The sequence below is a fragment of the Melopsittacus undulatus genome, chromosome 3, assembly GCF_012275295.1.
Source record: "Melopsittacus undulatus isolate bMelUnd1 chromosome 3, bMelUnd1.mat.Z, whole genome shotgun sequence".
In the NCBI taxonomy this organism is placed as follows: domain Eukaryota; kingdom Metazoa; phylum Chordata; class Aves; order Psittaciformes; family Psittaculidae; genus Melopsittacus; species Melopsittacus undulatus.
The window spans coordinates 1,609,255-1,625,889 of NC_047529.1; the positions used below are offsets into that span (position 1 = coordinate 1,609,255).

Below are 16,635 nucleotides of genomic sequence, written 5' to 3' on the forward strand. Positions count from 1 at the left end.
CATGTTAATTCCTGCTCCGTGTGTGGGCTGCTCCTCTCTGCCTTCCAGCATCTGAGATAGCAACTGGGTTGAAAACAGCTTACTCGTCAGGATTAATGTCATGCAAATTGTCAAAGATGATAAAAATAACCATTTCCCACTGCATTCTAGAACAATCCATAGCAAACCCCATCTTTCCTTACTCTATGGGAGAGATTTGGGCTTATAGGGGTATCAGCAAAGCCACGAAAGGCAAATGTAGTGGTGAGTCCCAGCTCTGCTGTGGCTCTGAGGATGTGTGTAAGAACTTTCCCCTCTTTGGGGCAAAAAGCAGCTGTTTTGTGATTTCTGTGCTGGTTTAGATTAATAAATCATCCTTTTTATCTTGTAATTTTTTCCTAGTTAGTCACCAAGTGGAGAATTTACAAGAGTGAGGAAGAGTAAAGAGGAAAGGCAAAGCTGATGATTAACCACATTGGTAATTCGTGTAAGCTCTGGCGTGCATTCTGCTTCCCATTAGGAAGATAATTGTCTGTTGTGGAGCTGTAAAATCCCATCTCTCCTTCACAACACCACAGTGCATTTGTTTTATGGTACCCAGGGAGCATCCTCTGTGTTGCTCTCTTGGCTTTTCACGTGTGCATTAAGGTGAATGTGTTTTGAGGATGGGCACGTGTTGGACATTGAGTCCACCAGTATGAACTGTCTTCATTGTTGACTCAATAAGGCCAATATCAGTTGACTTCATTGGTGGAAGATAATATAGGTCCAATGGCATTAGCACTGCCCACTGATCAGCTACTTTCTGCAGAAGAGCTTTGAACTGGATCCTTGGCCAGGAGTTTCTTAGAGGGACTTGTTCATACTCCTTTTGAGGATGTGCTGGAGTTTTTCATCAGTGATATCTTTTGGATGAGGAAAGTGATAGTTTAGTTCCACCTTAGGAACTTTGATAATCAGGAATCTGGATGGGAATGGTGCTAGTCTCTTCCTTAGAAACACCAGGTTTTCCCTTTGTGGTAGGAAACCCATTCACATCCCTTTCTGTTCTGGATGGAGCACCTGCCTCCAGATGCTACTTGTACATACATAACATTACTGGTGTCAACCTCTTGTTCTCCTTGAGCCTTTGCAGAGCTCTGATCGCATCAACCAAGTCACACACTGCATTATGGATAAGTGGATAATCATTTGTGGGTTTATTTACTCTTATCAGGTACACAAATAATGCCATCAGCACCAGTCAAGTGCTATGGGAGACTGTTTTAGGACAAGAGGAACCGGCCTCAAGCTGCACCAGGGCAGGTTTAGATGGAGCTGAGGAACAATTCCTGCCCCACAGGGTGCTCAGGCATTGGAACAGGCTGCCCAGGGCAGGGCTGCAGGCACCGGCCCTGCAAGGGTTCACAGCCCGTGGAGACGAGGCCTCAGTGCCATGGGTTAGGGGTGGCCTTGGCAGGGCTGGGAATGGTTGGACTGGGGGAGCTTGAAGGGCTTTTCCAGCCTGGTTGATGCTGTGGTTCTATGAGAGGTTCAGTTCAAGGAATGCCAGCAAAAGGGATTTCACAGCTATGGGGAAAAAAGAAAGAACAACATTTAGAAGGGGGGAACCCACAAACCTCCTCCCTCCCTGATACACTAAACTTCATAGATGATTTAGTCCTTACTTTCCTCCAGTGCTGAGGTCAGTGATGAATTACACCATGGACAGTTTCAAGCTGGGTTGATCTGAGAAATTACACTTGGACCAGAGCTTAAAAGTGATCTCATTGTGAGGGTGCTGAGGCGCTGGCACAGGGTGCCCAGAGAAGCTGTGGCTGCCCCATCCCTGGCAGTGCTCAAGGCCAGGTTGGACACAGGGGCTTGGAGCAGCTGCTCCAGTGGAAGGGGTCCCTGCCCATGGCAGGGGTTGGAGCTGGAGGAGCTTTAAGGTCCCTTCAACCCAAACCAGGCTGGGATGCCAGGATTTGTCTCTGGCTTTAAAGCATTAGTTCCTCTCCATAATGTACTAATTAATATTGTCAAGGACTTAGTCAATTAAATAGAACCAGAGGTAAATGAGTAGAAACCAGGCATAGAATTGGGCCTTGTGTCTGTGAGAGCCTTATGATGGACCCGTAGCATTGATGCATGGTGGCAATAAACAGGTCTTGGGTTTGCTGATTTAAAGTCAACAGCAAACAAAGGTGCTGCAGTTGCTGTGCTGCTGGCAGGATCCCATTCTTAGGAAACCTCTCTCCCTAAGGACTAGCCTTTCACAAAGACAGATCCCCATTTTGCTGTGCTCCTTCTCAGTTACCACCTGCCCATGCAGTGGAACCACCAATACACATGCCTGAGGCCCTGCAGAGCAGCAGTGATGCTGCAGGTAGTGAGCTCAGCTACATCTGCCACATCTGCTGATGGGGACCTGTTGTTCAGCCCCAGTGCCAGCCTGGAGCGCAGTGAAAATGAGGTCAGGATGGCACAGGGAGTGCTGCTGAGTTCCCTACCATGTGTTAGGGTCTCTGTTCTTCACATCTTGCCCTAAATAAGCTCGGTCCAAACATAGACTCTTTAAGCTTTACCCCTATTCACCGTGTAGCATTTGGCTCCATACTTGCTGCAATTCCTTCTCTTTTTAAGGTAGTATTTAGTGCTATTGGGGGAGTAAAAGGAGGACATGGGCAAAACCTCAACCCCCAGCTTCTCTTTGGTATCTCTTTGGAATCTGAACAAGGGATGCTGGAGAGGGACTGTTCATTAGGGACTGTAGTGACAGGACAAGGGGTGATGGGTTCAGACTGAGACAGGGGAAGTTCAGGTTGGATATAAGGAAGAAATTCTTTCCTGTGAGGGTGCTGAGGCACTGGAACAGGGTGCCCAGGGAGGTTGTGAATGCTCCATCCCTGGCAGTGTTCAAGGCCAGGTTGGACAGAGCCTTGGGTGCCATGGTTTAGTGTGAGGTGTCCCTGCCCATGGCAGGGGGTTGGAACTGGATGATCTTAAGGTCCTTTCCAACCCAAACCATTCTATGATTCTGATCCTATGATGTTTTATAGCAGGGTGGGGAAAGAACCTTCTGTGTTTTCTATGGGCTGAAGCCAAACGATTATTTGTAGGGTTTTCACCTTTTGCTTTTGTAGCATTTTCCTCTTTAATAATTCACATTATCAATAATGGCCACGTGCGGTCCCATGTCCCCTGCCAGAGGTGCTGGGAAAGCCGTCAGCTCAGGAGAAGCTCCTGGTCAGGAGCCTCTATGGTGCTGGAAGTGCTCCAGTTCCTATGTCAGTCACTTGGACTTTAGCTCCCTAGCAAGCCCTGTTTGCTCAGGGTGGGACAGCAGCCGATACTGCAGCAGGTAGGGCCTGGCCTCCTCCCTGCTCCCCAGGGGAAGGGCTCCTATAGGTAAAACACAGCAAAGGCTTCACCAGGAAAAGCTGCTGGAAAGCAAATCCATGAAGGAAATCAGGCTGTTCTTGTGTGCAGAGCTCGGGGGGAGCTCACATCCTGCCTCAGCCGGGACAAGTGCAGGTGCTTCCTCCAAGTCCCTTTCCACCTGGAAACAGGCTTTTGGGGCACAGGCTGCAGCCCCTTGGTCCTGGCACTGCAGTGGTTTGGGTCTGCAGGAGAACACTCATAGAATCATGGAATCAGAATGGTTTGGGTTGGAATGGACCTTAAAGCTCCTCCAGCTCCAACCCCTGCCACGGGCAGGGACCCCTTCCACTGGAGCAGCTGCTCCAAGCCCCTGTGTCCAACCTGGCCTTGAGCACTGCCAGGGATGGGGCAGCCACAGCTTCTCTGGGCACCCTGTGCCAGCGCCTCAGCACCCTCCCAGGGAACAGCTTCTGCCTCAGAGCTCAGCTCAGGCTCCCCTGTTCTGGCAGGTTCAAGCCATTCCCCTTGGCCTGTCCCTACATCCCTTGTCCCAAGCCCCTCTCCAGCTTTCCTGCAGCCCCTTTAGGCACTGGAGCTGCTCTGGGGTCTCCCCTTCTCTTGTCCAGGCTGCCCCAGCCCAGCTCTCTCAGCCTGGCTCCAGAGCAGAGCTGCTCCAGCCCTCGCAGCAGCTCCATGGCCTCCTCTGGCCTCACTCCAACAGCTCCACATCCCTCTTGTGCTGCTGCCCCATTGCTGGGTCAGGGCTGCAGGGGGGTCTCACAGGGCACCGTTCATAGGGATGATCCCCTCTGGGCTCAAGCTGTGTTGTTGTTTCAAGTAAAACAGCATAGGTAAAAGCCATAAATATTTTAAGTGTATTTATGGCCATTGGAGGAACGTGCCAGACAGTTTCAGCAGTTCATGTGTTTTTAGAAACCCCATCTTCAGCTGAGAGGCATTGACTCCCATCACTGCTCCCTACATCAGCACTGTTGGACTGGCACATTTGCTCCCCAGCATGTTGGGAAGGGCCAGTTGGAATGTCCACCTTGTGCTCCACAGGGGCTGCAGTGGTGGGAGTGGACTGAGCTGCTCCCACTGCAGCTGTCCTCATAGGCATTAGTGCAAGGCTAAAAACTTGTGAACCAACAGTATCAAAACAAAGGCACATTTGAGATGCTTAATGAGGGGATGGAGTGGGAGGAGGACATGGATTCCATTGGAAAGGAATTTGGAAATGCGAGGAAAAGCACAAAGAGAAAACTTCTGTGTGAGCCCTATCAGCAGTTTTAACAGGAACATGCAAATGCTACATACTGAGGATATGAATGTGGAGCTGACCTTTTCATTTCACTTATGTGTAAGTGAGGGCTGGAGCTCACGGCCCAAGGGGAAACTGCCATCCTCTGCTCAATGCCAGGATGCGACTGCTGGTACCCAGCCCTGCTGCACACATTATACCCCAGTGGGATGAGAGGCAGGGCACCCTGCTTTGTGTTACAGACAGCATTCACCTGGCAATACCCAGCATGCTGGTACATGGGCGAGGAGCTCCGTCCATAGGAGATGTCAGAAGGCACCGGTGACATAAACCCAGCGACAGGACCTGGCTGCTGAAAGGCCCTTTCTTTCCCCAGGGCTATCTCTTGTTCCCGACGTGCATCTTGCTGCATCCCTCCTCGCCTGTTGCTGCTTGCGGATGCTGCCCTGCCAGGCGAGCGCTCCTGAGGGCAGATAAAGCGAAGCGCCCTCCTTTTCTCCGATAGTAATCTGAGCCCTTTCCGTTACGTGAGGCTCCCAACAAAAGCCTGTAATTCCACCAGCTCTGCTGGGGAAGGTACCACCGGCTGCAGCGGCGAGCAGGGCTGCGCACCCCGCATCCGCAGCCGGCGGCTGCTCCCATCACAGGGGCTCAATGGGGACGGCCCTGAGCCCTCTCCTGCCCCGCTCCGCCGCCCCTTCGCCTTGGTCCGGCCTCCGCTTCCTCCGCCGCGCTCTATGCTAATCGGTGACATCAGCCCGGGCGCTGCCGGTTATATTACAGCGGCTCAGGAAGGGCTGAGGTGTGTGCGCTGCGGCCCCGGAGCCTCCACGCTGCGGTCCCCGCATCCCCTTCCGCCCCAGCCGCCTCGGAGCTGCCTGCAGGGGAGAGGTGGGGAGCCAGAAACCCACCATAACCCCCTCATGGTGCTTGGAGCTTGAGTCCGTCGTGGCCGACACACGCCGCTGGAGTTTGAACCGAAGCTGTTATCTGCTTTAAGGAGCGTTTTCCGTAGGGACTGGAGCCGAGGAAGTTGGGATTTACTTGGATGTATGGTAGAGAAACTCGTGGTTCCTTTATGCTGCAGCTCCCCATCCCCCTGGCTTACCTGTAGATGGAATTACAGAAGGCAAGCAGCATGCCCGGGCCGTTGTCCCCGGGGTACGCAGCTCAGGTGCCCTACAACTATAACCAGTTAGAAGGAAGATTCAAGCAGCTGCAAGGTAAGCCTGGGCTGGGGGGGGTGTAGGTGTTGCTATGAGATGATCCCTGTAAACACCTTAGTCTGGGCTTGTTCTCGTTGCATCAAGGTGTTAAAGTGGTGCTGTAGGAGAAAGCTTTGTGTTCTTTGAGGAGATAGAGTGTGGCTTTTCTCTCTCTGAAGGTGCCCTCAGTTACACAGTGTAAAGGTGTATGTCCCACCTCTGAGCACTACAGGTGAGGGCTAACCCACACCAGGTGGCTTAGAACAATAAAGGGAAGAGTGAGGAAGTGATCTTGCTGTTGATTTTTCCCTTCGATAAAATACAGTTGGAACTTGGGAATGAATCACAAGCTCCGGCTTTGTTTGGGTGCAGTTTGCAGTGTGAGAGCCCTCTCTGGCTCCCTGTGCACCTCCTGTAAATGCTTAACTTCTCCACATGGAAAGGGGTTGCATAACTGCCAAACACATTTGTTTGCTCATGTTGTAGATCCCTGAGAAAGCGTTCAGGTGCTTCAACATTCCCAACTTTCTTTGTGGTTTTCCTCTGTTTTTAGATGGGGGAAAATGTCCTTTAGTGTCTTCCTATGATTCTCCACCTGTGTGGAAAACCAGGTGTTTGGGGAATGGTGGTGTGTTCCTAAAGGTGAGGCCTGTGACCTGTGCAGGAGCCCCAGTTCTTCACAGTGCCCAGCATCCCTGCCTCAGACAGCATAAACCAGGCTCTGCTGTTGCTCAGTGCAAGGCATGTCCCAGGGATGAATGAATGTGAGCATTGCAGTTTCCAAATAAGAAGGAATCTTTAACCAAACCCAAAGCTCCTCCTCTCCATCCATGTAACTCCATAAATAACTCCAGAGTATAGTGAAGTTCAGCCCTTCTCTGCCTGTTTCTTATTTTACTCTGGTCTGAGCCACAAGCATGGTCCTGTGGTTCCTGCTGGAGAGGGAGGAAGAGCCTGGGTAGTGCAAAGAATGTTCCTATTTGTTGGCTTAGGGAGGGAGGAAAGAACCCAAAGTCTTTCATTCATAGTACTCTGTGTGGCTCATAAACTGGCTCGTAGTGGTGGCTGCACACTGGATGTAATGAAATGGAATGACAGCATCTTAAACACTGGCAACACAGGCGTTCCTCAGGCCAGGCATGGAAAACCCAGGCTCTGAGCTTGCACACGAGGGAATATAGAGGCTTTTTCTCTTGGACACCAGTCAGATCGTGGGCTGCGGTGCTGGTTTTATGGCACAGGAACTACAATCCTGGCCCTGCCTCTGTCTTTGGGGTTAAGTTAGCAGGGTGAAGGAGGCAGATTTTATCATTTTCTGGGTCACTGCCTCAGGAATCCATTATCTGCCTGTTTACATCCCACTGAAAGAGGAAGGCAGAGCCTGTTGAAAGCACAGAAAGTGAGTTTTCCCTGCAGTGGAATGCACTGCCTTGACTTGAAAGGGAAATACCATCAATTGCCATGCTCTCCCTCAATGTGCTGCAATTCCCTGCAACAAAAGAGCTGAAATGCATTGAGTTCTCCTGCAGTTGTAAGGAGAAACTTTGCTGTAATCATCCTGGAGCTCTCTGCTCACACTGCAGACGAGGTAGGCTTAAAAACAGGGCTGCCACTGATGGTGTTCAGAGTGTAGGTACAGGAAATGTGTTAAGTTACACACTGGATACTCCATGGAATGCTAAATAACCCTCCAAAACACTGTGTGCTGTAAAGGGAGAGGATTAGCTCTGCTGACACAGGTGCTGCCTTCCCTTGGGTTAATGGCCCTTTGTTTGAAGAGTATCTAAAAAGCCACTAACGTGTAGTTGGAAACCTTTGAGGTGATGCTTACCCTCTTGCTACAAGGCTCTGGTGCACACATGGGTGTTGTGTGGCACTGGGCATTGCTCAGTCAATGGTTAAAAGCACCTTCTGAAGCTTTCCTGCCTTTGAATCTCATGTTTTCCTCCTCAATGCCTTGGTTAGGATGACTCGAGGGCAGCACCAGTGCTGGCACATACAGAGCTGTTGTATCCTGTGTTCACGTTGTCCCCACACTGAGTTTGTTCCTCATTTTTCACACTTTCTAGATGTTTCATATGGTTACACAGCTTTGCACCAGGTTACAGCGTGGTACTGCTCAGACCTAATGGAGGTGGGCAGTTGTCCCTCCCACATTCCACCCCTTTTAAATGCCTTGAAGTGGTAATTGTAAGGAAACTCTATTGTCAGGCTGGATGGTGATTGTGGAGTGTGTAAAAGTGGATTTTCCAGCCCTGGTGGGACTGCACTGAAGGTTCCAAACCAGCTCCTTCTGCACCAGGGAGGAAGGGTCCCCTTGCAGGAGATCCTGGCTTTGCCTTGGTGGTCCAGAGTGATGCAGCAGACACTGCTCCGAGTGCATCAAGGCTGCCCTTACATCAGATAAACCCTGAAGCCCTATGCAGAGGTTTAGCATACTCAGCCCTTGTGCTCATGAGAACATCAGTGCAGGTGTAGGGGAAAAATGCTTTAGCAAGTTCTGTTTCATTTATTAAGTTCCAGTCAGTTCTTATTACGGTTTGGTCACCCCATCCTGGAATGATAACTGAGAGATAGCATCAGTGGTTGCTATCAATCAGCCTCAAACTAGGTATGGAGTTTGGTTCTCAGGACCACTTGCTCGGTACAAGGGGAGGGTGTTGAGGGCTGGGGTAGCTCTGCAAGTAAAGACAGGACCCCAAAACTTGTCTGGGGAATTGTGTTGCTGTGCAGCTTGCACAGAGTATGTCAGAGGAGACAACGTGTCCTGCTCAGATGAGGAGTTAATCATAGAATCACCATGTAGGTTACAGTTCTAAACCAAGCCTGTCACTTGTGCCGCACTAGCACCAGGATCCTGTGGTTGGGCTTGGCAGGGTTACAGGGGTTGGCAGGAAGAGGTTAATGCGAGTCAGGAATGTGGAAGGAGATCCCTGCAGCTGTATCACCTTCCACATCTGCAGCAGGGAGGACCAGTGCCATGGGGAAGCCACCATCAGTTATCACTTCCTCCCTACTCCCTCCCACCTGGGGAATGGGACAGGCATTCATTCATTCACTATCATCCCTGGCATTCAGTAGCTGGTGGCTTTACCAGCGCCTTTGGTAAGCTGGGCTCTAGGGCTGGCCTGAGGTGTGATGTTTCCAGTGGTGATTACAAGTGTAAGATCCTGAGTGGTGATGGGGAGACAGATCCCTAATCCTGATAAATGCTTCCAGAGCTGCTCCTGATGTACCTTTTGGGTGATGCATTTTGGTGTTATTCATTTTTAACACTGAATTTCAGCTTGGAAGCTGTGCAGGGGGTTGGAACTTGATGATCTTAATGTCCTTTCTAATCGTAACTGTTCTGATTTGCAATGGGAGCCTGGTGTCTTTGGTGACCAGCAGCATGGGTGCAAGGGTCTTCCTTCCATTGCTGCTTTGGAGTCGTGTTAGAAATGGTTTGGAAAACCCAGTCCCTAACACAGTGACCACTGTAATAAGCCTGTAGGAAGGGTGAGCTGCTTTCCCATTGGAGGTGGTTACAGTGCCTTTAGCCAAACTCTGTTCTGTGGGGCTGACAGCCTGTGGCTAGACCGCACTCCCAGCACCAGTGTTTGGGGTGCCTGGGGCAAAGCCTTGCTCTGCTGGCAGTGCCCTTCAGCAGGGGAGCTCCTGGGCTGGCTATGCCTTTGATCTGCAGTGGTCTGGGTTCCACTTGGCCACAGAGACACGTGGGGTCTGTTTATGAGTGGTCAATGGTAATGAGCATCACTAACACAGGGATCCGTGTGCATGGGTTGGTCCCCAGCAGGAAAACCTCCCTGCTTGTTTTGCTTTGTCTATGCTGAGGCAGAGCTTCCCCCACTGCTTTTCCTGCAAGAAAGCCTTGTCCCAGATCCCTGCCTATGGATAAACAGGGAGCTCCTGCTGTGAGCTGATGGGTTTGCAGGGCTCACTCATGCTGTGCTGGGGCAGTGGGATCTCCTTGCTGCACCCTGCATCCTCTCAAGTATGTGGGTGCCCTTTGAAGAGGCACTTTCAAGAGTGACTGCATGTCCTGGGTTTACCTTTTGGTCTGCTATGAGCAGTGCCTGCATAGCCAAGGGCAGTGCTTACTGGGCTGCAGGACATCCTACTTTGTCTACCAAATTGGTCCCTGGCATTTCTCATCATGGTAATTCCTGCTAAAGGTGAAAGGTGGGAAGACTGAATTTCAATCCAGGTGGAATGTGTCTGCTTCACATGGATTCCTTCCACTCAGATCCACCAAAGTTGCAAATATTCCCATATTCCCATGGCAAATTTGCTTGGTTTTCTGCAACTGCATCCCAACATCCTTCAGTCTCCTGTCTTTGTGAGCACATGAGCACAAGCTCCATGCTTGGAATCCCCATCAGCTTTGCAATGAGTGTCTGAGTGATCTCAAACACAGTGTTTTGAATGATACATTTCTATGTGTGATAACTGGACCCTTGTTCTTTCCAATGTACAGATTCCTGCCAACAAAGCCTAGGCTCAGGTTTAGGGTGTTTTAACCAGCTGAACTAAGGTTATAGCTGAACATTGGTGGAAGTCTCCTCTGTCCAGCAACACTTTGAATGTGCAGCTATAAAATCAAGCTTGCCAACTAATGGAGTGCATCATGTAGGGATTTGGCTAGGAGGGAATGAGCAGGTAGGTGTTGTAATGACCATGTTCAGGTTCTCCATAAAATGGACATTTGTGGCAAACCCCTTGCTAAGACTTGTATTTGTCTACTCCCTTACTGGCTGAACTTCAACTCTTTGCACACCACTTTGTAGCACTGAGCTGAGGCAGAGAATCACAGTGAGACACAGCAGCTCAGAGCCACCTTATTTCAACCCTTTCCCATAGGAGAAGCCTACAATTACAGTGTGGGGATTGTGGCATGACACACAGACACCATTATTTATTCCTAGTCCTAAATACTACAGCAGGGCCTGGGGAAATGTGTAGTTCACAGCCTTCCTTTGGAGAGAGGCTGATGAGGTGAGGAGTCAGAAGGGAAAGCCATGTTTTAGTGAGCACAGGGGTTGTCTGTTGGTTGCATTGCACATGAACTGTCTGTGTCTGCCTAGATGATGTGTAGTGAACCTATGGAAGAAGGGTTTGGAGAAGGTTCTGGAATGGTCTATGAAGGATAAACTTCAAAAAGACCCAGGAACTTAAACAATTTAAGCCTTTTTCTCCTATTCTTTCCTAATCCTGATACTAAAACAAACCCCACAGGAGATTTGGAGGAAAACTTCAAGGTCTTGTGTTCATGATGAACACTGAGACACTAAGTCCCTGTTTTAAAGGTCTATCCAGCGCAGTATGGCAACTCCATCTTTACTGCTACATTAACTGTTACCACGGCTCAAGATTAAACGAGGACCAATAGATTCCTTATTGTTAGAGAAATAATCCATATTTTGATCATTGCACATCCCAAATTCCAAAAGCTCCAAAATTCCTTTTATATCCTCAAATTATGCTGTAGTTTTCCTTTTCTGGCTATGGGCTTTGGCACTGTGAGGATCCAGAAGGTGAGGTACAAGAGCCCAGGGTAAGCTATTCCTGTTAATGTGGTCTGTGTTGATACACTTGGAAAAGTCAATGTTGAAACTGGATTTGGCTCCTGGCTGGAATAACTGTGAACATCTACAACTCAGGTGTTTGAGCTCGTGCTGTTTATGTTACATTGGGAATCCAGGGTTTCAACTGTGTGAATAAGAAGGGTCATTTTGCAACAGAAATCTCTAGGTTCTAGAGCACGATTCCATTTAAAACAGGGTGGTTTTGGTGCACTTGCAGTGGCTCTGAGTCCAGGAGGTGAACCAGAGCTGGTATCTGTGCATGGGACACTGGTGTTTGGAATAGCCTGGCAGTGATTTGTTGCCAGAGTTAGAACAGTGAGTTGATTTGTGTGATGTTCTGCTAGAAATCCCCATTGATGCTAATGCAGGAACAGGCTCCTTTGTGTCTCTGCGTTGGATGGCTCAAATAAGCACGTTAAATGTCACTGAGTATCCATGGGCACTCCGGAGGTGTGTTGTAACCATGTAGGAACACAGGCTCCTATCCCAAACGTTATCCAAGCGCCCTGTACAAATCGATTGTGGGTTTGGCCATTAACCTCTGTGGAAAGTGGAGCAATAAACCAAGATGAAAGTGGTGCTACAAAGCCAGGACAATGGTGGGATTTCATTCCCAGGTTCTTTCTCAAACCTGTTTTGTGACTTCCTCCTTTTCCTTCTCCGTTCCTCTCCTTCCTGTTTGCTGGGGGGTGTGTGCTTTGGCTGTTAAAGTGGAGGGAGTGCTACCTAAGCTAAGCACAAATGGGGAAGCAAATCAAACACCAGGCTTGTGACATGGCCCATAACATCCCCATTTCCTATTCCCTGGACTAAGCCACTGTTGTATGATATCCATGGCTTTGGTAGGCATGCGCTTCTGCTCGCAGCCTGGATGTCATGTAAGGATTCATTGAAAGAGTATTTGGTTACTAACAGCTCTGAAGGTCTTTTTGTTCCTGTTTGAGTTGAATTGAGAGGTATTAAATATCAGCTATTAAGTACCAGGGTCTGACAGTGACATTTTCCCCATGTGAAAATGGAATTTCTTTGCTTAATAGGCAGGTTTGGGAAATCTGTTAAGCCAAATATTGGGAATCATAGAATAGTTCAGGCTGGAAGGGACCTTCAAAGCTCATCTAGTGCAAACCTCCCTGCAATGAGCAGATCTTGACTAGATCAGGAACTAGCCTCTGTTGACTTTGAAAGCTGTGGTGAAGGAGGTAGGATAAAGTAAATAAGGTGGTTTAGACTCTGCTTTGCTTTTCCCACAAGAAATGGAATCTGGGATTCCATTTGGATGTTTCTATCTGAGGGTGGCAGGTAATGGTCCTCTTCCTGGTGCCACTGTCCAAGTGAGGTGACATAATGATTCCAAAGGCGAGTTTAGGGCCTGGGGCCTTGCATCTAACTCAGCTTTGAACACCTATTTTGATTCATGCACTGAACATAGTCAGCACCCAAAGTAATTCTGGCCTGACTGTCCTCCATACTGCACTGCATGGAATTAAGGAGGGCATAGGATCATAGAGCTTGGGTTGAAGGGACCTCAAAGCTCCTCCAGCTCCAACCCCTGCCACGGGCAGGGACCCCTTCCACTGGAGCAGCTGCTCCAAGCCCCTGTGTCCAACCTGGCCTTGAGCACTGCCAGGGATGGGGCAGCCACAGCTTCTCTGGGCACCCTGTGCCAGCGCCTCAGCACCCTCCCAGGGAACAGCTTCTGCCTCAGAGCTCAGCTCAGTCTCCCCTGTTCTGGCAGGTTCAAGCCATTCCCCTTGTCCTGTTGCACCAGTCCCTGATGAAGAGTCCCTCTCCAGCATCCTTGTAGACCCCCTTCACATACTGGATGTTCACATACTGGATATTCACATACTGGACATTCCCATCCTGTATACTCAGCATGTGAGCCTAAATATCCTTGCAGAGCCTGACATTGCTCGCTGCTCCCAAACCCCATGCAGCTGAACCCACTGCTCTTGTGTCCTGCCGAGGAGGAACCAAGAGGGATGCTGAGCGCTAGTGACTTCAGATGTGGGGCCCACGATGCCCGGGCGAGCCCCAATGCTCACACAAAGGCCTTGTACACTTGCTGCTGGAAGGAGGGAGCGGGTTGAGAGCCCCCTTTGTTGCAGGAGCTCTCCGGCAGCCCCACAGCGGTCCCACGGCGTGCTCAATGCCTCACTGTTCCCCTCCGACAGAAAGGGCTTTTGAGGGCAGCGGCACCGGCATCGGTCAGAGCCATGGCCGTGGATGCTCAAAGGTCCTGTGAAAGGTCTGGCATTAGCAAGGGGGCTTTTCCTGAGGGAACTGGGAATGCTGGTGATTTCATGGTTAGTTCATAAAGATATGAGCTGGAAGCCTTAAAAACACAGTCCTGGTGACAGGTACAACATCAGCAGGGGCTGTTTTCTGCATGCAGGTGATGGGTAGAGCACAGTCCTGCTGTGTGTTGAGTTGAGCTGTACTCAAGTACAACTCAAGGTTGGATGGAGCCTTGGGAGCCATGGTTTAGTGTGAGGTGTCCCTGCCCAAGGCAGGGGGTTGGAGCTGGATGATCGTAAGGTCCTTTCCAACCCAAACTATTCTATGATTCTATGATTAAGGTTGTTGGGGGGTAGGAGGTCATAAATATGATTTCACATTTGCAGGTTTTGCAGACTTCCTATGTTAGCAAACAGGGAAAGTGTCATCCCAAATGGCTTTGCATGGGAATCATGGATGTTGTCAGAATGGCCAGGAGTGTGTTTCCGAGGGCTGTTTTGCTCCAGGGGTTGGCTTCTTGGTGTTTTCTTGTCTTAGCTCCATCAGAATGGAGTTTTCAGGTAGAACAGCCAGAGAATTAGATACCAAAGAGGCAGAGAGGAAGGTATGGTGGCAAGGTACAGAAAGGATGCGCATTACCACAGCACTCTAATCACAAGCAAGGGGTGGCCTGATGCCAGCAGAACAACGTGTGGTTACAAAGAGACTTGAGGGTTTACTGAACAAAGTCAATGCTGACTGCCCACATTTATCTTGGACAGAAAACCCTAAACCGAGGCAGCCCCATTAACAGCAATGAAATACACAGCAGCACAGTGCTGAGGGACTCTGGTCGGAGCTGGATTGTGTCTCAGACCCAGCCTGCTCCATCATTCTTCTCAAGTAACAGCTCCTCTTTGGTTTCAGCTTCTCCACATTGATGCCATGTGTTGGGTTCAGCCTTCCCCGTCCAAAACAACCCCAAAGTCCAGTTCTTAGTGCTTGTTTCATCCAGGCAATGATTCCAGTTCCTGAAAATCTGGTCAGATTATGGTTGGTTAAAGGAAAAAAGGCAAGTGAAAGCATGGCCCTCGCCTCTGCAGGCAGCTAACTGTGGTTTGCTCTGGGTAATAAAGTGTCCAGTGGCTTTCCCCAGTTATTCCCAGTGGAAGTAGACTTTGGTAGCTGCTAGTTTCCAAGGTGTGTTCCTCCTCCCAGCTTTTCCAGGTTGTCTGCCAATACAATGAGGCTGCTCCGAGAGTGCAGATGTGACTGTGCTGTGAGTGTGACTGAGCATGAGTAATGGCCATTACTCAGCAGCGGTTCAGTGAGGCCCTGAAGAGCTGGGGAGGAGCATCAGATGTCGGTTGTGTTCTGAACTTCTGACCTTTCTGCGGTTCTCATGCAGTAATTTGGGTTAACCCTACCTTTACATGCTCAGTGCCTCATGTTGTGTAAGTGATCACAGCATCACACCGTGGTTTGGGGTTAAGGGACTGAAGGAACCATCCAGCTCCAACCCCTGCCATGGGCAGGGACCCCTTCCACTGGAGCAGCTGCTCCAAGCCCCTGTGTCCAACCTGGCCTTGAGCACTGCCAGGGATGGGGCAGCCACAGCTTCTCTGGGCACCCTGTGCCAGAGCCTCAGCACCCTCCCAGGGAACAGCTTCTGCCTCAGAGCTCAGCTCAGTCTAAATGTTGTCTCTTTAGAAACCTGGCAGTGCCCATAGGCACTCACCTGCTCCTCTGAGGTGATGTCCTGGCCGCTGTCACTTGCACAGGTAGATGTATAATGATGATACATAGATGATGATAACCCATCAGCCACTGACAGCAGATCAGGTGCTGGCTGCACCTGGGTATGATTGTGCATAGCTGTTCCCTAAGGCCTTATAGAGGCAGTTCACAGAGTGAGACACGGAAGTTATGGCACATCTTTTCCATCAGTCCACTGCTGCTCACATTGAATGCTTTTCTCTGTCTCTCTCCCCAGATAACTGTGTTACTAATGATGCCTGATAAGGGTATATTATAAAATCCTCATGATACAAACCCTTTTCTACTGGAACATTTGCTCCTGACAGGCGAGTTGCACTGATATTTGCCAGCACACTGATGCTAATGATGCTCTGTGCCACTTGAAGGATGCTGATGTATCCTCTGTGCCTGGGGCCCTTCATGTTCCAGCCATTTCCTCACTACGGATCCTTTCCTTTCTATATAAAAGCAGTCACAAGCTGTCCTGGAGAACAGGCACTTAAGGAAACCTGATATATACAATCTTTACTATGCAGCATGTCCTGGCAGTGACAGCCTCCATAGGGATGGAGCACAGTTCTGTGTGGGATGCAGGAGAGCTGCTCCCTACACTGGGAATGCAGGGCTGGGATGAGCAGTTTCCAGGTGCATGTTTGTGAACTGCCTCATGCCAGAACACCTTTTGTTTTCTGTGCTCCATAAGGAGCTCTCCCTTCTGGTGCATCTCTTGTTGCCAAGTCTGAAGCCATTTCCTTGGCACCAGCTACAGGTCACTGTGAGCTTCGTGTTCACAGTTGTGTGTATGGAGCTTTTTTGTCATTCACAAATGTCTTGTGTGTTTGAGTTGAGCTTAGATGTGCCTGTAAGTTTGGAGACATGAAAATCAGTGAGTTGTGATCCCTCAGGCTTAAGGAAAGCACAAATAAGATGCACACAACCTAAGATGCCATCAATGTGTTTTCATACCCATACTCACATGTATGTGTGTGGTTAGGCTGTGAAGGGGTGTAAGATGGGGATAAGCACACCGATAGTCTCAGTTCAAAGAGCCTGGTTACAGGCATAAGGCAAATGTGCAATAGTTCTGTGCTTAACCAACACCTGAATTACCTTTTAATGATGTTACTATTACAGTAACAGCCAATTGGGAGCATTAGTCAGGAACACTCAGAAGTTCCTGTGCTCTGTTTCCTTTATTAATTGCTGTATTTCATAGTCTGTGGTTTTGGTTTTGTTCTGGAAGTCCCAAGGATGCTGTTCCACAGTC

At 49.6% G+C, this 16,635-nt stretch overlaps 1 protein-coding gene across 2 annotated transcripts in view; it reads left to right on the plus strand.

Annotated features, from left to right (window-relative positions):
• The window catches only part of SPTBN1 (spectrin beta, non-erythrocytic 1), a 92,722-nt gene that overhangs the window by 11,094 nt on the left and 64,993 nt on the right, over nucleotides 1-16,635 (plus strand). Inside the window, exon 1 of one of the 2 annotated variants that reach the window (XM_005144019.4) lies at nucleotides 5,727-5,826. The exons of the other annotated variant lie outside the window; for it this stretch is intronic. Coding sequence (XP_005144076.2) covers nucleotides 5,742-5,826 — 85 coding nt within the window. The 5' untranslated portion in view covers nucleotides 5,727-5,741. Of the gene's footprint in view, nucleotides 1-5,726; nucleotides 5,827-16,635 lie in introns of those variants that run through there. 2 annotated transcript variants of the gene reach the window in all.